Source organism: Balearica regulorum, chromosome 3 (assembly GCF_011004875.1).
Source record: "Balearica regulorum gibbericeps isolate bBalReg1 chromosome 3, bBalReg1.pri, whole genome shotgun sequence".
Taxonomy (NCBI): Eukaryota; Metazoa; Chordata; class Aves; order Gruiformes; family Gruidae; genus Balearica; species Balearica regulorum.
The window spans coordinates 375987-400751 of NC_046186.1; the positions used below are offsets into that span (position 1 = coordinate 375987).

The 24765-nt window shown below is 69.3% G+C and overlaps 2 protein-coding genes across 5 annotated transcripts; both read right to left on the minus strand.

Moving 5' to 3' along the window:
• Nucleotides 1–674: 674 nt before the first annotated feature.
• MPV17 (mitochondrial inner membrane protein MPV17) lies at nucleotides 675–9289 on the minus strand. Of its 3 annotated transcripts, XM_075750196.1 has the most exons (7): nucleotides 9156–9289; nucleotides 5082–5197; nucleotides 4254–4346; nucleotides 3469–3564; nucleotides 1584–1616; nucleotides 1316–1368; nucleotides 675–1239 (listed from the first exon to the last, which is right to left on the minus strand). In XM_075750196.1, exons 1-7 carry the CDS (start codon nucleotides 9226–9228, stop codon nucleotides 1170–1172), a joined length of 534 nt encoding a protein of 177 aa, XP_075606311.1. In that variant the 5' UTR covers nucleotides 9229–9289; the 3' UTR covers nucleotides 675–1169. The 3 variants fall into 3 exon arrangements, with proteins under 3 accessions (XP_075606311.1, XP_075606313.1, XP_075606312.1); XM_075750198.1 differs by lacking the exon at nucleotides 4254–4346; XM_075750197.1 differs by lacking the exons at nucleotides 675–1239; nucleotides 1316–1368; nucleotides 1584–1616 and adding an exon at nucleotides 2013–2269.
• Nucleotides 9281–24684, minus strand: CAD (carbamoyl-phosphate synthetase 2, aspartate transcarbamylase, and dihydroorotase). Of its 2 annotated transcripts, XM_075750195.1 has the most exons (45): nucleotides 24463–24684; nucleotides 24052–24191; nucleotides 22824–22953; nucleotides 22451–22593; nucleotides 22186–22327; nucleotides 21538–21709; nucleotides 21274–21459; nucleotides 21087–21199; nucleotides 20783–20928; nucleotides 20557–20688; nucleotides 20116–20349; nucleotides 19791–20012; nucleotides 19194–19382; nucleotides 18588–18712; nucleotides 18366–18499; nucleotides 18174–18286; nucleotides 17814–18064; nucleotides 17496–17742; nucleotides 17290–17388; nucleotides 16956–17180; nucleotides 16689–16871; nucleotides 16362–16580; nucleotides 16099–16266; nucleotides 15846–16028; nucleotides 15670–15774; nucleotides 15343–15591; nucleotides 15040–15121; nucleotides 14679–14845; nucleotides 14383–14547; nucleotides 14169–14300; nucleotides 13878–14079; nucleotides 13606–13796; nucleotides 13392–13532; nucleotides 13207–13302; nucleotides 12992–13133; nucleotides 12810–12857; nucleotides 12282–12326; nucleotides 12036–12190; nucleotides 11834–11908; nucleotides 11521–11733; nucleotides 11204–11329; nucleotides 10924–11079; nucleotides 10757–10858; nucleotides 10538–10632; nucleotides 9281–9406 (listed from the first exon to the last, which is right to left on the minus strand). In XM_075750195.1, the coding sequence occupies exons 1-45, from the start codon at nucleotides 24545–24547 to the stop codon at nucleotides 9304–9306; spliced, it is 6771 nt and encodes a 2256-aa protein (XP_075606310.1). In that variant the 5' UTR covers nucleotides 24548–24684; the 3' UTR covers nucleotides 9281–9303. The 2 variants fall into 2 exon arrangements, with proteins under 2 accessions (XP_075606310.1, XP_075606309.1); XM_075750194.1 differs by lacking the exon at nucleotides 12810–12857 and having other exon boundaries at nucleotides 24463–24656.
• Nucleotides 24685–24765: the final 81 nt, after the last annotated feature.

Sequence of the window (24765 nt, forward strand, 5' to 3'; positions counted from 1 at the left end):
GGTGCTGTGTGAGCCGGATCCTGTCTGCTCACTGCCCAGGGCAGTAGGACAAGCCCAGATGTGTGTCTCCACAAGGCAGCAGTGCAGGCAGGTGGCAGCAGCATGGGACTCCGGACAGGCAGGACGGGCAGGTGCATTTTGGCCCCATCGCAGCCCCAGCTCTCACCCAGACACTTCCTCCATCCTCCTCTTTGATGCACAGCCCTGCATCAAGTGTGCTGTGAGACCCGGGAGGATCCTGCACCCAGTGCCCGTGTTCCCTGGGTGCAGCTCGCCTTGTCCCACTGCCTGGCAACAGTGGAGGCACCATCACACCCCACAGAACAGCCAGTGGGACCTGGTGACCTCTTAAGCTGCCATCCACACTCCGCCTGACCCCCTCCCCGAGACAGCCAGGGTAGCCCACCCCCAGCAACGCAGTCCCCCAGTCCCACGCCATGCTGGCACCACAGCCACGCACTTGGATCTTTGTGGAAAAGGCAGAGCTGACCGTCGCTCTGCCCCAGGGCCCCGCTCGCCTGCCCGGGGGCTGGGAGAGCAGCTCTGGGTCCCCAGCCCACCAAGGGGACAGGAGTGCAGCCAGCAGTTCCATGAGCACAGGAACAATCGGTCTGAAACCGCTTCAGCACAGCCCCTGGCGAGGCCCCGCTGGGACGGAGAGCTGCGAGCTGAAGTGCCACAAGAATTAAGAGGGAAAAAACCCACCATTTATTGGGTGCTCCGACTGTCCATAGCAGAGCTATGGAGAAACCCATTTTCAGGGGCATTGCACTGGCACCCGCCGCTCTGGCTCCTCGCCCTTCCCTGGATCCACGCTGGGGAAGGACAGAGCAACGCCCGGGCAGGAACACGCCGTGTGCGGGGCCAGCGGCTGGGGAGAGGAGGAAGGATGGAGAAGTATGCTGAGGGGCAGAGTTGTCCCATGGCATGGCAGGCTGTCAGACCCGGAGCAGCACCAAGCACCAGCCCGTCTCCATCTTCTCTGTGTGTCCCTGGAGCAGTGAGGGAAGTAGCTGAAGGTGATGGGGGGTGCCTGAGAGCAGGACGGCTGCTGCCGACACTCTGCCTATCCTGGCCCTATCCATGGCCACCGGCACTGGTTCCGAGGGCTCCGGAGGTGGGGCAGAGTCAGGCCGCACGCAGGCAGGGAGGGCACGTGGCTCCCCCCCTCACATCCGATTTGCTTTCCAGGAGAGGTAGCAGTTCCAGACGATGGCAACGCACTGGACGACGGCCAGCCTGCGGACAGAGGGGACAGGGTCCAAAGCCGCAGGCTCCGGGAGCCGGGGAGCCGGGGCCACGGCCGCGTTACTACCTGTGCTTCAGAGGCACGAAGTAGAAGTTTGCGATTTGCACCGGTGGCCAGATCTGGGGAGAGAAAGAGACAGTGGTGAAGGGGCGCTGCCGGCACCCCTGCCCCGTGCCCACCTCTGCCCAGGCGCCCAGGGTGTCCAACTGTGCCCACGGCAGTCCCTGAGGGGGGGGACAGGGGCACGGTGGAGCCCGGCCCAGCCAGGGCACAGCCAGCATGGCACCGGGGCAGGGAGCGCACGGACCCGCCTGCGGCTGCCGCCAACACTTACGCAGTAGTTGGTCATCAGGGCGTCCGCGTAGTCCTGGGGAGAAGGGAGGCCGTGAGTGTGCAGCATGGCCCCGCTGCCATCCAGCCGCCACGGGCACCCGGCCCTGCCACGCAGCCGGCCCCGGCAGCGGCGGCCGTTTGCAGAGGCCCAGGGAGGCCCCGGCTGCTGTGGGCAGAGGCTGGGGCTGCCGGGGGGGCCGGCTCCAGCGGCGGGGCCCACAGCTGGCAGCACAGAAGAACCTCCCAAGAGATGCCCGTCACTCTGCTCGGGAGGAGAGCAGGGGCAGGCGTGGGGCAGGCTAAGGCGCTGAGAGGGCAGGCGGTGAGCTGGGGTGCCTGCAGCAGACCCAGGCAGAGCAGGCAAGGCAGGGGCTGCCCGCTCCTCTCCTTGGCACAGGCTGTGAGCCCCCAGCCAGCCCCACATCCGCTGAGCCCCCTCCCAGGCATGGTGGGGCAGACCTGGGGTGGCACCAAGCTGGGGCAGCTGCCCTGGGAGCCCAAGGTGCTGCCCTGTCCTCGTACCACACCGGTAGCCGTGTCGCAGCCCTGCCCCACGGCAGCAGGACGAGTCCATCATCCAGCCTGGCCGTGACTCAGCCGGGAGCCCGGCCTCCTCCCGGCACTGGCCGGCAGCCCAGGACGGGGAGAGCGGGTGCAGGGGTGATGGATGCTCTGCTGACGCTTCCTCTGCGTGGGGAAGAGACGGATGCGGCCCAAGCCAGGGGTGAAGGTGGCTGCCAGCCGCTGCTGCCCGGCCCCCAGCACAGCCCCCTCCCAGGGCCAGGAGCCACAGCTCATAGGAATCACCCACCACCGTGCTCAGGCCCTGGTGGGTTTCCCCGGGGGGGGCAAGGCAAGATAACATGGCATCGACCTGGCTGAGATGCAGATGAGGTGACGGGAGTGCTCAGGGGTGCTGCCCATGCTGAGGGCCAGCCCCTGTGCACCTCTGGGGCTTCCCAAAACGCCTCGTACCCTGGCTGCTGCTCTTGCAAGAGCCAGGAGAAAGAAGAGGCAACTCAGTCCTCCCCCAGGACTTGCTCCCTGTGCTCCAGGGCAGGATGAGGGGCAGGAGAGGTCTCTGCCAGTGCTACCCACAGCCCAGTGGGCAAGCGGCCAGCACCAAGTGGGTGCACCCACGCAGAAGAATCAGCTCTGGGAGATGGCACCCCCACCAGAGCTCTGGCCCGGGGCACCGGCTCACGGCCTGGCAGGAGTAACACCCCAGCTCACTCCCCGGGACAGAGGGCTCGGCTGGGCTGGAGCCCCTCACACACAGCCCCAGCAGCCACTGGTGTGCAAGCAGCGGTGCCATGCACCCCCTGGGCAACCACGCGCCCACCCCTGGCATGGCTCATCCCACGGCGGTGGTCACCGCTCCCCAGTGACTCACCCTCCGGACACACTGACTCAGCTTTCGTGCTGGTTTCCAGCAATTGCTCCTAATGGGAGCCATCTCGGTAATGGCTCTGGAGACGCAGCCAGGAGAGCGGACGGCATGCAGCGAGCTGGATGGCACCAGGCCCCCAGGTGGGACCCCAGAGAGCCACGCCACAGGGAGCAGCCCTGACACCAGCACCCGGAGGACCAGCAGCACCAGGCGCCCGATGGCCCCTGGCACCCAGCGCTGAGCCCGGCAGGACTGGTCCTGCACAGCCCCGGGCCCCAGCCAGGAAAAGAGCTGGTCCGTGCCCCACAGCAGTGGGCTGAGGACGGGAGCGTGATGGCAGAGCTGGGGGCACGCAGCCGGTGCTGGGAGGGGGCTGTGCCTGGGCACAGGCACAAACACAAATGGGAGCAGCCGGTGCTGCCGGCACACCACGAGGAGCTGCCAAGGCACCCTGGCTGCCGATGGCCCCATGCTGCCCTGGGGAAGCAGCACGTACCTGCTGGATCTTGGACCAGTTCTCCTCCAGTGACAGCCCGTTCATTGCCCCTGTGATAGCAAGGAAGCAGCCGAGGAAGCATGGCGCAAAGCCCCCCTGCAAGAGAGGAGCGGGGGCCCGATGCCGGGGAGCCTGTGGCACCCAGATCCGGGCCCGTGGCACAGGGTGAGGGGGGTGCATGGCAGGGCAGCGGGGGGCAGGTCCAGCTTGCCCAATGCCCTGGGGCTACTCGGCCTGCTGCTCCCCAGCACAGAGCCACATGGAGGGATGGGCCTTTCCATGGGGCCTCTGGAAGGGCCCAAGACCCTTCGCAACCCTGTCCGCCCCAGCCCTGCACCGCACGGGGCTGACCCTGGCCTTGGGAGGAGGGCAGGAGCCAGGGCAGCACCAGGATCCCCGTTCCCAGGACCCCCCTCCGCAGCAGGGACGGCACTGCCTGGCCTCCCGTGGCTCTGCACAGCCTCAGGACATCTGCAGTACGGGTAAAGCAGAGATCCCCATGGCCCCCCTGAGCACAGCCGGCAGGCCTGGCACACTCTGCAGACACTGCAGGACTGAGCTGCCCCATGGCCCGGGGGTCTCTGTGCTGCACCCAGCCACCCCACAGAGCAGGTCCTGGGCATGCTGCCTGCTCAGCGCCCACTGCACCGAGCTGGGCTCTTGGCACGGGATGGAAACCTGCCTACAGGATGGAAACTCGCCCACGCACGGCCATGCCTCCTTCCCCCCAACCCTGTCCTGCTGCATGAGCCCCGCACAGGCACCCTCACCCACACAGCACTGACCTGGTCCAGGACCATCTTCTTCACGGCCACGACTTTTGTGGCCCCTGGGATGAGTTGATCCAGGATCCTGTACCAGCCGCCCACGACGGGGCCCTGCAGGAGCCGGGTGGTGAGGGGCAGCATCCCACTGTCCCCCAGGGTGTCAGGGCTGGGGGGGGTCTCCAGGGCTGGTTAAGTGGCCCTGCCCTGGGATGCAGGGATCGGGGCTGGTCCTGCCTCCCCTCCTCGGCCCCACACTGCCGTGGGACAGCCCCTCCTGCGTGGGGTGGCCGCAGGGATGGCCGCAGCCCCTGCCCCTCCTGGAGCACCCCACCAGGCAGCACCAGCATGGGGCAACCAGGGGCTGGTTCCAGCAAGGCAGCTGCAGAGCTCCACAGTGGGGGGACCCCGGCTGTGCCAGCGCCGCCCAGGGCCCCCCCTGCCCAAGCCACGGGTCAGCATCCAGCCTTGCCACGCACAGCAGAGCAGGACACGTTTGCATCCTTGGGTGCAGAGTCACCCTCCTGCCAAACGGAACCTCCCCGGGGGCTGGTGCTAGCAGTGGGGATGGCATGGGGGGACGGGCACGGGTGCCCAGGCTGCACGGACAGAGGCTGCCGGCCCCGTCCCAGCCTGCAGCGCAGCCAGGGGCACCCAACTTACAGCCGGGCGCAGGGACAGGGCACTCGTCCTCAGGGGGACCCAGCTCTGCCCGTGGCTGCTGCAGGCGGCACTGGGACAGCCCAGCCCACACCCAGGCACCACAGTCTCGCCCTGCTGAAACAGCCCCCCGTCCCAGCCCACCTGCAGGAACAGGGCCCCAGGTGCCCACAGCGCGCTGCCACTCACCACAAAGCAGAAGCCAATCGCCATCATCTTCACGGTCCGGGAGCCGTGGTGCCCACGCAGTCCCCGCTGCTCCACCAGCTGCTGGGCGATCACATCACCCGCTCCCATGAGGGCCCCTGCGACCAGCACAGCCCGCTCAGGCGGCCGCGGCACGCTCGGGCAGGGCGAGACCTTGGCGGGTCCTGCCGACAGCCAGGTCCTCCTGTCCGAGCGCTGCCTCTGCCTGCGGCCCCACCGCCCCTGGGATGGCCTGAGCTTGCTCTGGCCCCGCTGGGTCCGTCCGTCCTGGCGTGCAGCTCACCCGCGGCCCTGTGCCAAACCTGCCTGCACGTGCACCGCGGCACAGGCCCTCCCGCAGCAGCCAAGCGCCTTGGGCTGCTCTCGGGACGACGTAGCCTTTCTGCCCAAATTGGTTCCTGGCCGTGCCGTTGCCCTATGCCCCTGACACGGGGCTGATCTGTCACCCGGGGCCCGGGGTGTCTGGGGCTTTTGGGGCAGAGCCCGCCGAGCTGCCGCCTGCTGCGGCCTCTCCCAAGCCCAGGCCTCGTGCTTCCCAAAATCCCTCCCCGAGCACTGCGCAAACTCTGCTGACCAAGACTCCCTTCCTCGGGAAGCCGCTCTCTGCCTGTGCCACTCCTGCCCAGCAGCCCCACTGCCCCCGCAGCCAGGACCGGCAGGCGAGGCCGGCCAGATGCCAGGGCCGGCCCCAGCTCCTCGCCGCTGGCACGGCTCCTCGCCTTGTTTCCATATCAGTGTGAGGGGCCTGCTGTGCGCGTCCCCACAGGGTGCCGCTCAGCTGGGCCTTTGGCAGCTCCCCCTCCACCTTACACCCTTGACCTCTTCGACGCAACTCGGCTGGCCCGGCGCTCCTTCCCCCAGCTCCCTGTTCCTTCCCCCTGCTCCTCCCAGGATGGTTCCCAGGCAGGTCTCCAGTCCCGCGACGATTGTGCTCTGTTCTTGGAAACCCTGAACCCAGCAAGTCCTCGTCTTGGGGAGCGGCAGCCCCACCGGCACTGGGCCAGCCCTGCCCGGACGGTCTTGCCACCGCCTCCATCTCCCACCCAGGACCAGTGCAGCCCCCAGGGGCTGAGACTCCGTCCCTGGGCCCCGAGAGCCCCCACACCCCTCCACAATGGCAGAGCGGCCCCCACCAGCCCATGAGGCCGTGGCAGCGCAGGGACAGGGGCAGGGGGTGGTGGCAGGTGAGGGACCCCAGACCAGCACAGCAGAAGCACCGGCTGCCTGCCCGCTTCCCACGGGCAGCCTTCCCACTGGGCACAGGCAGGCTCCCCCCGCACGGCGCTCATTGAGAAAGCGCAGCCGGCAGTGCCGGTGTTACTCATTCAGTGCCGAAGGCTCCGGGCACAGTGCCTGGCGGTGACGAAGCAACGCCAAGGCTGCTGAGGGGGACAGGGCTGTCTGCGCACCCCTACCCAGCCCCGGGAGTGCCGCTGGATCAAGCCCCTTGCAATGACTTCACTTGCCCAGGCTGGCACCAGCACCGCTCACCACCTGTGCTGCGCCTGCCCAGGGCGATGCTGGCATGGCCCCGCCACAGCTCCGGCGTGGGGCCGGAGCCCCCCAGCTGCGCCCCACACCAAGAACACAGGGACCAGCCCCTGGCTGACCCCACGGCTCTGCCAGGCCCTGCTGCCGCCATGACACCCTGGCCGGGGAAGAGCCGACGTGCACAGCAGCACTGTGCCTGCACGGGAACGCTGGACGCAGGCGTGCCGCGGGCAGGCAGGAGGCAGCAGGCAGTGCACGGCCCCTGGCCGGGCTGAGCCCAGGAGCCAGGGGCCCTGGCCGATGCCACAGGCTGCCACTCCCATGGCCAGAGAACTTTGGAACAGCCCCAAGCCAAAGTAGGCCACACCGTCTGCATCCCCGTGGGCCTCGCTGGCTGGCGGCTGGAGGTGGCATTGCCACCAAGGGAGCGTGAGGCTGCTCTCCGCAAGCAAAGGACAGCAGGGTCACTGCTGCGGGCACGTGCTGCTGCCCGCTGTGCCCAGGCCCTGCTGGCATCCTGGCCCGGCGCCTGGGATGCAGGAGGTGAAGCTGCACCTGACCCCGCAAGCTCTGGCTGCCAGGGGGGATGGCGATTCGGCAGGCGAGCACGGTGGGACGCACCGGGCACAGCCAACTGCCAGCAAAGCTCCCTGGCCCGGCCCCAGCTGGCGGCTCTGCTCGACCTGGGGGAACGGCAGCACCGGCCGCTCTGCAAGCAGCCAGTGCAGGCAGGGCTGGAGGCTGGGATCTGCCTGGGGGAGCCTGTCTCGGCCTCGGACGCGGTAATTACTTGCTGAAGGTACAAGGAGAGCAGCAAGATTTGTCCCCTGGCAGCGCTGCCCCGGAGGAACAGTCACGCTCCCGCCCTCGCAGCCTCACACAGGGCAGCAGGGCTAGGCCTGGGCACCCACCGCAAGCAGGGAGCCATTGCGGCCCGAAGACAGAGCCTCTTCTTGGCCGCAGGAACCACGTCCAGCGCCGGGCTGGCCCCCCGCACAGAGCGGCCATGCCGGACAGCTGCGCTCCCCCAGGGACACGGCCCCACGCTCCTGGGGGCTGCCAGGGCCCTGAGGAATTGGGGTGCTGCGCCTCAGCATGGCAGGGCCGGCTCTGCTGTGAAGAAGCAACAGGCAGAGCTGGAACCCGGAGCGAGCCTGGGGCCACAGGCTGTACCGAACCAGCTACAGCAGTGGGCAGGGGTTGGTCCTGGGCAGCCCTCCCGGCTCTGCTTTGGCTTTCCTCCAGGAATCAAGGGGTGGATGCGCAGCCCAGCAGGGCACAGTGCAGCAGGTGCCAGGCAACAGAATCCATCAAATCAGATAAAAATAACAGCAGGAACAGGGAGGAGGCCTGGCAAGACCCCAGCAGCCTGGCAGGCAGTGATGTCCAATCACTCTCATGGGCAGTAGCGAGGGCCAGCAGCTGCACACCGAGCAGAGCCCCCCAGCCCTCACACCGGCTCCCCAGTACAGCCGGGCACCCCCAGGCCCCGCGGTTGTGCTTTTCCAGTGTCCTGGGTTGGTTATTTGTCAGGGGCATGGCTGGTGGGGGAGTGGTGGTGGCAGGGAAAGCTGTGAACGGGGGCTGCAGAAGGGAACACGCAGGCACCCTGCTCCTGGCCAGCTCCTGCCACACACCCCCCTCACAGCTCCACGGGTGGGCAGGACAGGCTTTCCTGCTGACCAGCCTCACCCCTGCAGGGGGGACACAGAGCTGCCTGTTGCTCAGGACTGCCAGCCCTGGGCCACTGCAGGCAGGAGATCCCTGCCTTCAGCAGCTGCCCATGCAGGGAGAGCATCCATGGGGCGCATGGAGCTGCCTGCCAGCACTGGGGCAGGATTATGGCACCTCCCAGCCCTGCCAACAGCAAGGCTGTTGGGAGAGTCAATCACCAGTGCAGAGCCCCAGGAGCCTTTCGGGGGCAGGGGCTCTCCCCAGGCAGCCCCTCTGCGCCTGACTCAAGCCAAGGCCATCGCTGCCCTGTTCTCGCAGCCCACCCGGGGCGGGGGAGGCTCGGCCCCATGCTGTGTCGGCTGCAGCCTGCTGAACCCCTGTGCCATGTCCCAGCATCCATCCCTGCCCAGGGGGGAGCAGTGCTCCCGAAACAGCCTCCGACCAGGGTTTTGGGGTGAGTCCTCAAGCTGTGGAGGGGTCTCTCTGGGGATGTGCCTCATTAAAGCCCTGTTCGCCCTCCTGGCTCCAGCACAGGCCCCCAGCGCAGATCTCCTGAGCCCGGAGTGGGCCAGAGCCCTTCACCCCGTGCGACGCAGTGCGGGGCCCTGCTCCCCGCTGAGCCGGGGGGGGGGAAGGGCAGCCCCTGCTCCCCCCAGGGACAGAGCCCTGAGGCACTGCGGCCATCCCTCCCCCCCCCCCGCCTGCGGGGCTCCTGCCCTGCTCCCTGCGGGGGTGACAGCGCCCGCAAGAGCAGAGCACGGCCCTGTGTCACGGAGGTGCCATGGGGGGTGGGGGAGGCACGGCGCGCCCAGCGGCGGGGCCGGGGGGGGGTTGGACACGGGACAGGCGCAGCTCGGCGGAGGCAGGGGCCCAGCCCGGCCCGGCCCTTACCGGCGGTGAGCGCCTCTGCAGCCCCCGGCCGCCGCCTCAGCAGCCGCCCGCAGCCCCTCCACAGCGCCGCCATGGCCCGCACGGTGCGGCGCGAAGACGACGCGGCGCGATGACGCCAGGGCGCGGCAGAGTGACGCGGTTTATTGGCTCAGTAGCGGCCCAGGACGGTGGCCAGCAGCGCCATCCGCATGTACATCCCGTTCTCCGCCTGCCGGAAGTACGCGGCGCGAGGGTCCGAGTCCACCTCCACGCTGCGGAAGTGACGTCAGCCGCGCGCCCCCGGGACCCCCCAGAGCCCAGCGGGGCCCCGCCCCCCCCGCGAGCCCCCCAACAGCCCCTACAGCCCCCCGCACACACCGTGACCCCCAACAGCCCCAACAGCCCCCACAGCCCCCCGCACACAGCGCGACCCCCAACAGCCCCCTGCAACCCCCCCAACAGCCCCCCGCACACACCGTGACCCCCAACAGCCCCCACAGCCCCCCGCACACACCGTGACCCCCAACAGCCCCCACAGCCCCCCGCACACAGCGCGACCCCCAACAGCCCCAACAGCCCCCACAGCCCCCCGCACACAGCGCGACCCCCAACAGCCCCCTGCAACCCCCCCACAGCCCCCCGCACACACCGTGACCCCCAACAGCCCCAACAGCCCCCACAGCCCCCACAGCCCCCCGCCCCCCCCGCGACCCCCCCAACAGCTCCTACAGCCCCCCGCACACACCGCGACCCCCAACAGCCCCCACAGCCCCCCGCACACAGCGCGACCCCCAACAGCCCCCTGCAACCCCCCCCCACAGCCCCACACACACACCGCGACCCCCAACAGCCCCAACAGCTCCCCCCGCGACCCCCCCAACAGCCCCACACACACACTGTGACCCCCCCAACAGCCCCCACAGCCCCCCGCACACACCACGACCCCCCCAACAGCCCCCACAGCCCCCCGCACACACCGTGACCCCCAACAGCCCCAACAGCCCCCACAGCCCCCACAGCCCCCCGCCCCCCCCCCGCGACCCCCCCAACAGCTCCTACAGCCCCCCGCACACACCGCGACCCCCAACAGCCCCCACAGCCCCCCGCACACAGCGCGACCCCCAACAGCCCCCTGCAACCCCCCCAACAGCCCCACACACACACCGCGACCCCCAACAGCCCCAACAGCTCCCCCCGCGACCCCCCCCAACAGCCCCACACACACACCGTGACCCCCCCAACAGCCCCCACAGCCCCCCGCACACACTGTCGCCCCCATCGCCCACCCCAGAGCAGCCCCCAGCCCCCCCCGACAGCACCCCACCCCGCCTGCTGCCCCCAGCCCCCCCTGCCCACAGCACAGCCCCCCACAGCCACCCCAGTGAGCCCCCCCGCCCCCCCACCTGATCTCGTTGACGCGGGGCAGGGGGTGCATCACCACCATCTTCTCCTTGGCCCGGGTCATGATGTGGGGCGTGAGGATGAACTGCCCGAAGCACTGCGGGGCAGGGAACGCGGATGGGGGGGACGACAGGACAGCCCCCACCCTGCCACGGGCAGAAGGCCGCGGCCCCCATGCCGGGGCGAGACCCGGGGTCCCCTCCCGCCACCCCCGCACTCACGGCCTCGTACTCCTCCGCCAGGCGGAAGCGCTCCTTCTGGATGCGGGTCATGTACAGCACGTCGGTGTCCGGCAGCGCCTCCTCGATACTCCCAAACTCCTCCTGGGGTGGCACTGTCAGCGGGGCCGGGGGGCACGGCACCCTGCCCCCCCTCCCCGCCTGCTCACCTGCTTGATGCCCTTGGAGGCCACGAAGCTGGTGATGTCAGGGGGCATGCGGAGGCCGGGGGGGGTGACGTAGCGCAGGTTGACGCGGTACTGGGTGAGCAGGCACGCCAGAGAGTGCACCGTGCGCCCGTGCTTCAGGTCGCCCACCATGGTGATCTGGGGAGAGCGGTCAGCCCGACCCACGGCACCCAATGGCCCCCCTGGCCCCAGGCAGGGCCCTTCAGTCCGCCAGCGCCATCGCGGGGGCAGCCGCAGACCCCCCCGGCCCCCAGTGCCTTACCGTCATGCCGTTGACTGTGCCCAGCTCCTCACGGATGGTGAAGATGTCCAGCAGCGCCTGTGTGGGGTGCTCCCCCACGCCATCCCCGGCATTGATCACGGGCTTGCGACAGTGCTTGGCGGCCAGCTGGGAGCACAGGCAGGGCTGAGTGCAGGCAGCGCTGCGTGCAGGCAGGATGCAGCCCCCACCAGCCCCGTGGGGCAGGACCTGCCCAGCCTGCCCCATAGCGCAGGTCACCATCCCTGCCATCAGGGCAGGATGCAGCCACCCCCCTAGCCCCACTGCAGGTGGGAGATGGTTCCACCAGCCCCTCTCACCTCGACGGCGCCTGGCTGGGGGTGCCGCAGCACCAGCACGTCGGCGTAGCAGCACATGGTCTGCACGGAGTCAGCCAGCGACTCGCCCTTCTGCACCGAGGAGGTGGCCTCTGAGAAGGACAGGACGGAGCCGCCCAGCCGGCTCATGGCCGCCGCGAAGGAGCTGCTGGTCCGTGTGCTTGCCTCGTAGAACATGGATGCCATCACCTTGCCCTGTGGGGCCACACCGTCACCTCGGGGAGCCCAGGGGCACTCGCACCCCGCACAAGGCTCCCCACGGGGTGCCTGCGCAGCCTCCCCCTGCCCAGCTCACCTTGAGGATGTCCAGGCTCCGCTCCTTCTGCACCAGCATGCGCAGGGTGTGTGCCACGTTGAAGAGATGCGACAGCTACAGGGAGAGGCGGCTCAGCCAGGGCGTATGTGGCACCAGGACTCAGCCAGGGCGCATGTGGCACCACATTCCCCGTGCTCATCCGAGTGCCTGCAGCCCCAGCACCCGCCACCAGCCCGGGCACCTGCTCCTTGGAGAACTGCTGGGCAGAGAGGACATGCTGCCCGACCAGGGGGTGCAGCAGCGGGGAGGTCTGGAAGTGGGGTGCGCCCTGGGGGGATGCCTGGCGTGGGAGGGGGCCCAGCGGGTAGAAGTAGCTGTCCTGGATCACAGTCGGATCTGCAGCACCGAGAGCAGCCAGTCAGCCCACGCAGGTGGTCCCGCAGAGCCCAGCCCGCCCGCCGCAGGCCCCCCCCCCCGGAGCACTCACCCGCCTCTGCCACCTTCCTGCCGGTCTTCTCTCGGGCGTCCTCAGCTGAGGTGGGAGATGGGAGTGGTAGCATTAGAGGGTGTGGGTGGCTGCGGCACCCTGGGCCCCACTTTCCTGGGGTGCTGCGGGTGCGACACAGCCCTCCTGGCACTTGCAGAACCAGGCAAAACACCGTGGGGCCCAACGCCAGGGCCACGGCCACCGGAGATGGGGTGGGCCAAGCCCTGGCGCGCTGCTGTGCCCCTCTCCCCGCGCACCCCACAGAACCCGATCAGACGCGACCCCAATCACACTGGCAGGCGAGGGGTCCCCGAGGTGCCGTGCGGGCCGGGAGGGGAGCAGGCAGGTGCAGCCGTGCCCCGTCCCGCAGTGCCCGGCCCCGTCCCGCGGCGCGGAAAGGGGCCCGTGCGGTGTGGGCAGCCGGCGGCCAGCGCGGCACCTGGGGGAGGGGATGCACTCATTGGCTGCGGTTAGTGCCATTAGTACGGCCGTGTCTCATTGTCTGAGTGAGTCCCCCCCCGACATTACCGGTGCCTCGGGCGCCCGGGCGGTGCGCGGCTCCCAGCCTCCGGAACGCTGAACGGGACACAAGGGCTGGCGTCAGCGGGGCCGCCCAGCCGCGGCCCCAGACCCGGCCCCAGGGCGGCATGCTCGCTGCCCCGCTGCCCGCCCGCTGCGCCACACTGTGCCACGCCGCCCGCCCCCCCTACCTGGCAGGCCGGGATCGGAGGCCCGGTGGATGCGGGGCGGGAGGTGGAAGCGCCCCTCGCCCGTGGGGCCGGCCCTGCGGGGGCTGGAGGCTCGGCTGCGCAGCGTCTCACCGGCCCCCACGTGCCGGGGCCGCTCGGGGGTCTGCAATGAGAGGCCGAGCTGGAGCTGGTCTGGGACATGGACCCCCCCCTCCCAGCCCCACGCTCCCCAGTACCTTCGTGCTCTCCTTGGCGGGGGCCGCATGTGGCACCAGCACAGCTCCTGAGGGCCATTTCTTCACGTCCTGCCCGTAGCCGGGGGGCACCAGCACCTGCAGCCACAGAGGTGATGGGGGGGTGATAGGCAGTGATGGGGGGGGGGCACCCCTAGATGCAGGGGGAAGGGTACCTGGGGCCTTACCTGACCATCGATGTAGGCGACTTCCCCGCGCAGGACCACCCTCCGCACTGTCCCCTTCACCTTCATGCCCTCAAAGGGCGTCCAGCGGGCCTTGGAGAAGGCCGTGTGGCTGGGGATGATCCACTCGTGCTCCAAGTCGACCTGCAGGCAGGGCGGGTCAGAGGCAGCAGGGCCAGGGACGGATCCAGGGCCAAGGCCAGATCCAGGGACCCACCTCCACGTAGGTGTCCTCCTGCACTGGCAGCCCAAAGATCTTGCGGGGGTTCTCGTAGAGGCGCTGGATGATGTCCTCCACCGTGAGCCGCCCCTCAGAGACAGCCGTCAGCAGCAGCGGCAGCATCGTCTCCAGGCCGGGGTAGCCAGGGGGCGGCTCCTGCCCCTGCTTCTCCTCCAGCGTGTGGGGGGCTGCAGGATGGGGCCAGTCACTGCGGGACCTGCTGCCATCCCCACCCCGTGCTCCCACGCCACAGTCCCCCCAGGGCTCACCATGGTCTGTGGCAAAGCAGTCGATGGTGTCCAAGCTCTCCCAGAGAGCTTCCACGTCCTGGCGGGTGCCCAGTGCCGGCCGCACAGCCGCTCGGCCCTCCCCGAGGCGCCCCAGGTCGTCCCGGCACAGGAAGAGGTGGTGTGGGGCCACCTCGCACGTCACCGGGATCCCCTTCTGCTTGGCTGCCTTGATGAGGAGGATCTGGGGGAGCCGCAGTGAGGGGGGGTCTCAAACGGCCCCGCGCCCCATCGCCGAAGGCCGCAGTCCCCTTGCCACGCCCCGCCACTCACCTCCTCCCTGCGGGCCACGTGGCAGATGTGCACGGGGCGCTGGTACAGCTGGGCCACCATCAGGACAGCGGCCACTGTCTGCCGCTCCGCGTGCGCCACGATAGGCAGGTGCCGCGGCCACTGCTTGAAGTGCTGGCGGGGGGACAGGGCTGGTGGGCACCGGCACCAGGAGCTGGGTCCAATCCCACGCCAGCCCCTGCCTGCGGCGGCTCACCTCCATCCACAGCGACACGTCGTCCATCCGCAGGCTGGAGAAGGTGTCGTTCAGGTACATCTTGAGCCCAGCAGCCGCCCCGGCCAGGGGGCCGAGCGAGCCGGCGTTCTCCGAGGAAGCGCCCAGAAAGAGGGCGAAGTCGCAGCGGGCCCCAGCCTCGGCCAGCTGCGGGGGTGAGAGGCGGTGGGTGCCGGGCCGGAGCCAGCCCCGCCGAGGGCAGCGAGTGCACCGCGGCCGGCAGTGCAGCGCCTGGGGAGGGGCCGTGGGCTTCAGGCCGGGCAGCGGTGGCCCCTCACCTTCTGCGCCAGGGCGAAGGAGGCAGCATCAGTGATGGCGGGGCTGGTGTTGGGCATGGCGCACACCATGGTGATGCCCCCAGCCAGGGCGGCCGCAGTGCCCGACGCAAAGTCCTCCTTGTGCGTGCCACCCGGCTCGCGGAGGTGGACGTGGACGTCGATCAGCCCTGGGGAGCAGGACAGCAGCGTCAGAACAGGCAGCCCCCAGCCACGGGGGACACGGAGCACCCCGGCAGTGCAGGGAAACATCTCCTCTCCCTGCAGCTCCCTCAGAGCCCACGGCCCGGATTCTGGCACTGCCCCGGCCCCGTGCTGCACCCTTGGAGCCCCCAGCCTGTGCCGTGGCCCCGGTCCGACCTACCCGGCAGGCGGATGAGTTTCTGAGACGTCATGCAGTCCACATGCATCTTCAGCGGGGGAGCTGCCCTGATCTGACCCAGTGCCTGCGGAGGGGGCAGCCGTGAAGCAGGACCCATCTTGCAGGGGCCAGGGCTCAGGAACGGGGCCAGGATGAGGACGCCTGCCCGAGCCGCACCCCACAAGTGACCCTCCCACAGCAATGCCCGTGTACAGCGCCCACCCCGCGGTATCCACAACAGGACTTTCCTACCCCAGCCCCCTCTTTGCTCCCACATCCCTTGGGACCCCGCACACCACAGCCCACCTCCACAAAGAGCTTGGTGCACTTGATGTCGATGATGAGCGGCACAGAGTAGTCGACGGCCAGGCGCCGGGTGCGGTACCCCTTGGTGACAAAGGAGGAGAGTCGGCGGCCCCCCGAGTTGCGCATTGAGAGGTTGATGACCATCTCAAAGTGATTCTCGGCCAGGTAGTCCAGGATGCTGCGTTGGGTCTCCCGGGCACCAGCCTCACTGCCATCCGCATCTTCGAAGTGCCAGTCCACAGCCATCACCTGCTGGCAGCGATGCCTGTCAGGGCACCGCGCCTACCCCGAGGGCACCACCGGCCCCACCAGACCCCCAGGCCTGACCTTGATGCCGTGCTCAGTGTAGAAGTCTGCGGTGCCGAGGCTGGCGTACAGATTGTAGCCGAGGCTCTCCAAGGTCCGTACCGTGGGCAACAGCTCGCTCTTGTTCTGCAACGACCCCAGGGCCAGTCAGAGAGGAGAGGGGAGAGGAGGGGAGGGGAGGCCCCTGCCCCACAAACCTTGTAGCTGCCGATGGTCAGCAGGATGTTCTTCTTGGGGATCTTGAAGCCAGTGCTGAGCATTGCCTTCAGGTAAGCCTCGCAGCGGTTTTCTCCAAAGCAGGCCACCTCGCCTGTGCTGGTCATCTCCACGCCTAGCACCACGTCCGCACCCGCCAGGCGTGAGAAGGAGAACTGGGGCACCTGGGGACAGGGGGGGCTCAGGGGCTGCCCGACCACGTGCCCCAGCCCGGCCCCTGCGGCCCCCGCTCACCTTGACGCCGACGATGCCTGTGCCCGTCATCAGCCCCACGGGCTCCACATCCTCACCCATGATCACTTGGCTGGCCAGAGCCACCAGGTCCACCCCCAGGGTCTTGGAGACGAAGGGAAAGGAGCGGGAGACGCGGACGTTGCACTCGATCACCTTCAGCTGGTCATCCTGGGGGAGAGGGGATGGTGTGAGCTCGTCTGTGGCTGCAGGGCATCCTCCTGCCCGCACCACGCTGGCCAGTGCGGTCCCCCCGGCTGAGGTACCTTGGCGATGAGCTGCAGATTGAAAGGCCCGGTGACCTGCAGCTCCTGTCCGATGGCATGGACGATGGCCTTGATGCGCTCCAGTGTCTTAGGAGTGATGTCCTGGGGGGGCGTCACCAGCGTGGCATCGCCCGAGTGCACCCCAGCGTTCTCTACGTGCTCTGAGATGGCGATGGCCACCACCACGCCGTCGCAGGCCACTGCATCCACGTCGATCTCCTGTGAGCAGGAACACGGTCACAGCCTGCTGCCGGTGCCAGGGCAGGGGGACAGGGCTCTGATGGGGACCAGGGGTGCCCCGGGGCTGGAGCGGCCTCCTGGATGGACCTTGGCCTCCTGGATGAACTTGGAGATGACGACGGGCTGCTCCTTGGACACGGCCACGGCGTTGCTCAGGAACTTCTCCAGGTCACTGTCTGAGTAGGCCACATTCATGGCGGCACCGCTCAGCACGTAGGAGGGGCGCACGACGCAGGGGTACCCCACCTTGCAGCAGAAGTGCTTGGCCGACTGTGGGAGAGACGGCACCCTCAGGGGACATGCTGAGGGCTGGTCCCTACCAGGGCAGCCCCATCGCCCTCATCGGCCTCCCACCTCCATGTCAGAGAGCTCCTTCCAGAGGGGCTGGCTGATGCCGATGGAGTCGAGCAGGCGGGAGAACTTGAAGCGGTTCTCGGCTGAATCGATGGCCTCCGGGGATGTGCCCAGGATGCGGCACTGCTGCCGGTGCAGGGCCATGGCGATGTTGTTGGGCAGCTGCCCGCCCATGGACAGGATCACGCCCTCAGGGTTCTCCAGCTCATAGATGTCCATCACCACCTGCGGCACCACGTGGGGCAGGGGGGTGGCTGGGACGCGGGTCATGGGCAGCACGGCAGCCCTCACCCTGCCCCAGCCCCACAGCTGCAGGGCCCCTGTCCCCGCTCACCTCAAAGGAGATCTCATCAAAGTAGAGGCGGTCGCACATGTCGTAGTCAGTGCTCACCGTCTCAGGGTTGTAGTTCACCATGATTGTCTTGAAGCCCATCTGTGGGGGTGCGGGACGAGGTGAGGCCAAGGGCCCCCCGCTCCTCCCCTGCCCCATCCTCTGGCACCCGACCCACCGACCCCATGGGGCACCAGGGCCCGGCCGACCTTGCGGAGCTCCTGGATGCAACCGACAGCGCACCAGTCGAACTCGACGCTGCTGCCAATGCGGTAGACACCAGAGCCGATGACCATCACGTGGGGCTCGCGGAAGGCCAGGTCGTGCTCGGTGCTGTTGTAGGTCAGGTACAGGTAGTTGGTTTGGGCTGGCCACTCCGCCGCCACAGTGTCGATCTGCTTCACCACCGGCAGGATCTTCAGGTCACGCCGCATCTTCCTCACAGCCAGCTCGGTGCTGCAAGGGGCAGGGTGAGCACCAGGACACGGGCTGGGGTGCAGAGCGGGGCCGCTCCCTCCCCGCGTTACCTGAGCACGGCCAGGGCCACCTGCTTGTCGGAGAAGCCAAGCTGCTTGGCCCGTTTGAGCACAGCGGGCGGCATGGTGCTCTGCTCCTCGCGGTACGACTCCAGCAGCACTGCGTGGTCCGTGATGTTCTTCATCTTGTGCAGAAACCAGCGGTCAATCTTGGTCAGCTCGTAGAGCCGCTCAATGGAGTAGCCGGCACGCAGCGCAGCCGCCAGCACAAAGATCCGCTTGTCTGTCGGCGTCTCCAGCTCCTGCCAGGCCGGGGGGGGTGAGCAGGGCCGGGAGGGGGGCAGATGGCCGCCTCCTCCCCAGGACTGAGCTGGCAGCTCGGCCCCCCCGCCCCAGACCCCTAGCGCTCACCACATCTGAGGCTGGCTTCACAGTGTGGTCAAAGCCCATGCAGTTCTCATCCACCATCCTCAGCGCCTTCTGGAAAGCCTCCTCGAAGTTCCTCCCGATGGCCATGACCTCCCCTGCGGACAGGGCCATGAGCGGCCAGACCCCGCGCCCGCTGCACTGCCCACCCGTGCTGCCCGCCTGCCCCGCGCTCACCCACGCTCTTCATGGAGCTGCCGATCTTGGTGCTGACGCGCAGGAACTTGCTGAGGTCCCAGCGTGGGATCTTCACCACGCAGTAGTCCAGGCTGGGCTCGAAGTTGGCCGTGGTGGAGTTGGTGACAGAGTTCCTGGGGAGGGGATGGGGGTCAGCGGCCAGGGCTGTCCCACTGGGGGAGGGCGCGAGCACGCCATCCCGCGCTGCAGCAGTGCCGTTACCTGAGGAGGGGCAGGGGGATGCCCAGGGCCAGCTTGGCAGCCACGTAGGCCAGGGGGTAGCCGGTGGCCTTGCTGGCCAGGGCTGAGCTGCGGGAGAGCCGGGCGTTCACCTCGATGATGTAGTACTGCAGGCAGCAGACGGGCAGACTTAGTGGGGTGGCAGAGGACACGGCCCCCATGGCACGAGGCTGGGTGCTGGCCGTATGGCTCCCTGCTGCCCAGTGCTCGGCTGGCCCCGAAGAGTCACGAGTGCGTGAAGGGCACAAATAGTGATGGGGACCAAATGCGGGCGCAGCCCAGCTGGGGAAGGGCGGGCATCGCCGATGGCCGCAGTGCTATGGAGCCAGGCGGAGACCACCCAAGGACCACGCACGGCACCGGGAGGGAGCAAGGCCCAGCGCCCTGCTGCACTCATGGGGGCTGGCCGAGCCATCGACATGGCGATACCCTCTGGCCCCCAGGGACACCAGGCACCGCAGCCCGGGAGGCTGGTGAGGCACAGCCCCGTGGCACGGCATGGGGCAGGACCCGGACCGCGCTCCCCCAGGGCAGGACGAGCTGGGGGGGTCAGGAGCCATGACTGGGCCCTTGGGGAGCTGTGCTCACCTGCTCTGACTCGGGGTTCAGGGCAAACTGGATGTTGCACTCGCCCACGATGCCCAGGTGCTGCACCACCTTCACGGCCGTGCGCCGCAGCATGAAGTACTCAGTGTCATTGAGGGTCTGGCTGGGTGCCACCACGATGGACTCGCCCGTGTGGATCCCCAGGGGGTCCAGGTTCTCCATGTTGCACACCTGGCAGCGGAGGGGGGGGTCACCGCAGGCTGCCGGGGTTCCGACTGCCCCACGTGCTACCTGTGCGTGCTGCCAGCTGCCGCTGCTCCGCGTGGGTCCCTCCCGGCTCCCACCGCCTCCTCCCCTCCCCTGACCAGCAAGGACTCCGCTGTGCAGCCGGGGATGGACAACAAGCCCCTGGGACGGCCCAGGTGTTGCAGCCCCCCAGAGCATGGGGGGTGCAGGGGGGTCTGGCTCAAGGGGCGCAGCTCCCAGCAGCTGTGCTAGCACCACGGAAGGGGCTGGGGAGCTCGCCCTGGGGACGGGGTTCAGCAGAAGCCCCCAACCCCTCACCCCCCCCAGCACCCGCTCCTCCATCAACTTGCCCCCAGAAGGACCCTGGGGGGGTGGTCTCCTCCCATCACATACCGTGACACAGTTGTTGTAGGCGTCCCGCACCACCTCGTACTCGATCTCCTTCCAGCCCTTCAGGGACTTGTCCACCAGCACCTGGGAGGTGTGGGTGAAGGCCTGGCTCACCAGTGCCACCAGCTCCTCCCGGTTGTTGGCAAAGCCGGAACCCAGGCCCCCCAGGGCATAGGCGGAGCGCACGAGGACCGGGTACCCCAACCGCTCGGCCGCTGCCTGCGCCTGTGGAGAACAACAGGGTTGCGATGGGAACGGGGAGGACAGCACCCTGCCCAGGAGCTGCCCCCCACCCTGCCCCATGACTGCCCCCATCCCACCCCCGGACCTGCTCCAGGGAGGCAGCAGCCTCACTGGGTGCCACGTGCTCCCCGATCTCCTCCATCTTCTCCACGAAGACCTTGCGATCCTCCGTCATCTCAATGGAGGTGACGGGGGTGCCCAGCACCCGCACGTGGTACCGCTCCAGCACGCCCGCCTTGGTGAGCTCCACGCCGCAGTTGAGGGCCGTCTGCCCCCCGAAGGTCAGCAGCACCCCGTCAGGGCGCTCGTTCCGGATCACCTGGGGGCACAGGGTGGTGCTGGGGGACCCACAGCAGCCCTGCAGAACGTGCCCTGTGCCCTCCGGCTGCCACCGTGCCAGTGCTGCCCCCCAAGCCCTCTGTGTATCACCCCCCAACACTCTCTCACCCCCCCAGAGAGCCCCCAGTCCCCCTGTCCCTGCACCCCCCAAACCGTCCCCTCCCAGCTGGCACCCCAGGGTGCTCACCTGGGTGACGTACTCGGGGGTGATGGGGAGGAAGTAGACCTTGTCCGCCAGCCCCTTGGAGGTCTGCACCGTGGCGATGTTGGGGTTGATCAGCACCGTCTGGATGTTCTCCTCCTTCAGCGCTTTGATGGCCTCATGGGCAGCAGAAGGGTCACGGCCAGCAGCCCCAGGCCACCATCCCTGCCGTGATCCCCACTGCCCCCGCGCCCCAGAGGTGGGCACTCACCTGCGACCCCGAGTAGTCGAACTCGCCCGCCTGCCCGATGGAGAGGCCGCCGGAGCCCAGGATCAGCACCTTGCGGGGCCGTGCCACATCCTGGCCCCCCGCCGGCACCTTGTCGTAGGTCAGCCAGTCCCGCAGGCGCTGCCGCACTGGGGATGACGGGTCACGCTGGGGCTCTGCACGGGGGTGTGCGTGGCCCCAGCCCCACAGCCCCTGTCCCACGGTCCTGCCCGTGTCCCCCGCACACAGCCCCCACCCGCAGCCCCAGACCCGAGGGCCCAGCTGTCCCTTCTTGCCCTACACTCACCTGTCCGGGCACTGCCGTCGCCGCTCCGCAGGTCCCGTGACGACTCCACGAAGACATCGAAGAGCCCCTCCAGGTCTGTGGGGCCGGCGCGGTGCTCGGGGTGAAACTGGACGCTGCGGAGGGAGTCAGGCAGGGCACGGCCCCATGCTCCCCCCCGCCCCCCCCCCAGCCACAACCCCGCACCCACCTGAAGAAGGGCTTATACTCGTGGACGAGGCCCTCGTTGGAGCCGTCGTTAGCATTGGTGAAGAGCGGGACCCAACCGGGCGGCAGGCTGCCTGCCTCCACCGCGAAGCCATGGTTCTGCGCCGTGATGAAGCAGCGCCGTGTGTCCTCATGCAGGCACGGCTGGTTGTGCCCGCGGTTCCCGTACCTGGGTGGCGGGACAGGCGTCAGGCAGCCCTGGGCAGCCGCAACCCCGCGGTGACCCCGACCCCAGACCCCCACTCACTTCATCTTGTAGGTGTGGGCGCCAAGGGCCAGGGAGAGCAGCTGGTGCCCCAGGCAGATCCCGAAGACGGGCTTGGGCTGGGGGGCGTCCAGCACCCGGCGCAGGTTGGACACCGTCTCCTGGCAGAGCTGCGGGTCTCCAGGGCCGTTGCTGATGAACAGCCCGTCAAAGTCTGCACCGAGACAGCAGCGGGGTCACAGTGGGGCCCCCCAGGGCTCACAGCAGGGCCCCCCAGCTACTAGCAGCTTAGCAGCAAGGCACCCCATGCCCATGCCCCCCCGGACAACCCAGCAGGGTCACACTGAAGTGCCCTGAGCCCACAACCCCCATCCAGGTGGCAGCAAGCCCCCCCCCCCCAGTCCCACAACACCCCATGGCCCTGAAGGGTCACATTAGGGCACCCCCATCCATGGCCCAGAGCCCCCCATCCCAATCACAGCAAAGCACCCCGAGTCCATGCACCCCCGAGGGTCCTGAGCCCCCAAGCCCCCAGGAAGGATGACATCAAGGCTCCCCGACCCCACAGCACAGAGCAGGGTGCAGCTTCCCTCTGCCCCCAGCACCAGCCAAGGTGTTGCCCCTGCTCCAGACCCCGTCCCCTCACCCCTCGACAGAGCCCCGGGACACCCCTGGCTGCTGCCACCTCACCTGCGGTGTCCAGCGGGTGGTCCCAGGGCACCACGGTGACGGCCGCCCCCCGCTCACACAGACACCGCACCTGGTTGTACTTGAGGCCACAGTCGACCACCGTGATGCGCAGCGACCCGCCGGGGTTCAACACACGGGGTGTCTGCGGAGGGGGCGACCAGGGATCATCCCGGCCCCCCAGGCTGGGACCAGCCCTCCACGGCAAGGACCTCTGCAGTCCCCCACCCATGCCCCCAGCCCAGCAGGAGCTCTCCCCCAGTCCCACCTTCAGCGACACCTCCTGCACCAGGTGCCGCTTGTTGGGGTCTTCAAAGGAGAAGCTCTTCTCGGGGGGCCCATCCGGCACCAGCTTCCCCAGCAGCGTCCCCTTCTCGCGGATCTTCTTCGTTAGAGCCCGAGTATCCACCCCTGCAGACGGCCGAGAGACCTGACCCCGTGGCCCCATCCCACCCCAAGCAGGACCCCATGCCCTGCCAACATCGTCACCCCCAACCACCAACACCGGGTCAATCCCCTGGGGAGGAAAATCCCAGTGCAGGGAAAGGTCTGGTCCAGAACTCACTGCCCCCTGGGCCCCAGCCCCCCAGCTGCCCCCCAGCTCCCACCCCCTCCACACCCCACAGTCTCCCCAGTCCCACCTTCCAGCCCGGGAACATTCTGCTCCTTGAGCCACTGGTCGAGGGAGCGGGACGCGCTCCAGTGGCTGGGGGTCTCCGAGCACTCGCCCACCACCAGCGCGGCCACGTGGATCTTGCTGGACTCAAACCACTGGGGAGTGGGGGAGTACGGCTGAGCGCAGAGCCCCCAGCCCGGGAGAAGCCCTGCGCACCCCTCGGTGCCTGGCCCTGCCGCTCCCATGGGGCATGGCGGGACAGCTGCAGCCCAGGGCTGAGGGAGCCCCGTGGGACAGGGACCCCATCCCTGGCCCATGGCGCAGGACCAGTCCCTGCTGCCACCCCACACGGCGTGCAGGGCTGTCACTGCCCCCACCTCGCCCCACATCCAGCCCTGCGAGGCTGAGGCTTGGTCCAGCTGAGCCCATGACTCTGGGAGTCCCAGGATGGGTGCCCAGGCCCCCGGTGCTGCTGGACCCCTGCCCAGGGGCCAGGATGGCCTGCACTGCAGGGTCCCTCAGCTCAGCACAGCTGAAAGTACCGCTGCCTCCAGCCACAGCCTTGGCAGGGAGCCCCGAACACGCCAGTACGTCCTGTCGCGTGGGATGGGGACTCCGGTTCTCAGGAATGGGGCCTGTGGTGCCGTGGCAGGGACAGGCAAGGAGGGACCCATGCGTCCCTGGCCCAGAGAGGGCTGCTGACAGCGAGAGCGGGGCCAGGGACTCCTGGCCCGCTAACGCAGGACAGACAGACCCCCAGAGTCAGCGTGGGGAGGCCCGACACGGCGCTGCCGCAGCAGCAGGGCCTGGACTCTGCCCCAGGGGAAGCCGAGGGGCTGGGAGGGGTCTGGGCGCTCAAGCAGCAGCAGGGGCTGCTCTGCCCTCCCCCAGCCTCGCCTCATCCCGGGGGGCTGGGACCCCCATCCTGCAATGGAGCCCGAGTGGGGACGGGCACACGGCCCTGCTTCCCACGTGCTGTGAGGGTGCCCCAATCCCAGCGTTCGGGGGGTCTCCCCCGGCCCCAGCCCCGATCCCCTCCCAGGAGCACGGTGGGCTGGAGCACCCTGCGTCCCGCTGCTGGCACCAGCCCCCGCGGCATCGAGGTCAAACCTCCGCCGGCCGCCACGCGCCTCCCCGGTGCCCGGCGCTGCCCCGCCCTGGCACCCCGTGCCACCCCGGCTGGCCCGCAGGCCCCTGGGCTGGGCAGCTCCGTGCGCTGCAGGGACACGCTGCCCCCATCCCCGCTCGCTCACCTTGCTGAGGCCGAAGGGGTCGGTTTCGTCCCGGGGGACCCCGTAGTTACCGACGAGCGGGTAGGTGAGCACCAGGATCTGCGCCTTGTAGGAGGGGTCGGTGAGGGCCTCGGGGTAGCCCACCATGCCGGTCTGGAAGACTGCGAGTGCAGGGAGAGGGGCCGGGGTCGGCTGGGACGGAGCATCCCGGCCGCTCCCCGTCCCGCCGGCGGAGGCACCCGAGCCCCGGGCACGGCCGGCCCCAACCCCCAGCGACCGGGGCCAAGCCGCCCTCCCGCCCCACGGCCCGGCGCCGAGCAGAGAGAGGGCCTCGCACCGGGCCAGACCCGCCCCCCCCCGACATCGGCCGTCCCCCGACATCCGCCGCGGTCCCGGACCTGATCCCGGTCCAGCCCCGCCCGTCGCACTCACCGACTTCCCCGGCGGCGACGGCCCCGACGGCCCCGAAGAGGCGGCCGCGCAGCACCGACCCGTCCTGCAGCACCAGGCAGCCCATGGCGGCTCCACGTGCACTCCGGCGGCTCCGCGGCGGCGGCAGCGACCGAGCGAGGCGCGTGCAGCGCGGCGGCAGGAGGATCCGGGGCGGGGCCGGGCCGGGCCAGCCCCCGCGGCGGGGAGGGGCGGGGCGGCAGGCGGTGGCCCGGCCGCAGCACCTGGGTCACCGGACCCCCGGCGGGCGGGGGCGCCGCGCAGGACACGGGCTTCCGGCTGTAC

Excerpts from the sequence above, each read along its gene's own strand:
- MPV17 (XM_075750196.1), bottom strand. The coding sequence starts at position 9,228 with ATGGCGGCGCTGTGGAGGGGCTGCGGGCGGCTGCTGAGGCGGCGGCCG. Across the intron at positions 1,617-3,468 it reads ACTGGTCCAAGATCCAGCAG|GACTACGCGGACGCCCTGAT; the intron begins GTACGTGCTGCT and ends CCTTCTCCCCAG. Across the intron at positions 1,369-1,583 it reads CCCTGATGACCAACTACTGC|ATCTGGCCACCGGTGCAAAT; the intron begins GTAAGTGTTGGC and ends TTCTCTCCCCAG.
- CAD (XM_075750195.1), bottom strand. The coding sequence starts at position 24,547 with ATGGGCTGCCTGGTGCTGCAGGACGGGTCGGTGCTGCGCGGCCGCCTC. Across the intron at positions 14,080-14,168 it reads ACGTGGCCCGCAGGGAGGAG|ATCCTCCTCATCAAGGCAGC; the intron begins GTGAGTGGCGGG and ends CGGCTCCCCCAG. Across the intron at positions 13,797-13,877 it reads CTGCTTTGCCACAGACCATG|CCCCCCACACGCTGGAGGAG; the intron begins GTGAGCCCTGGG and ends CCCATCCTGCAG.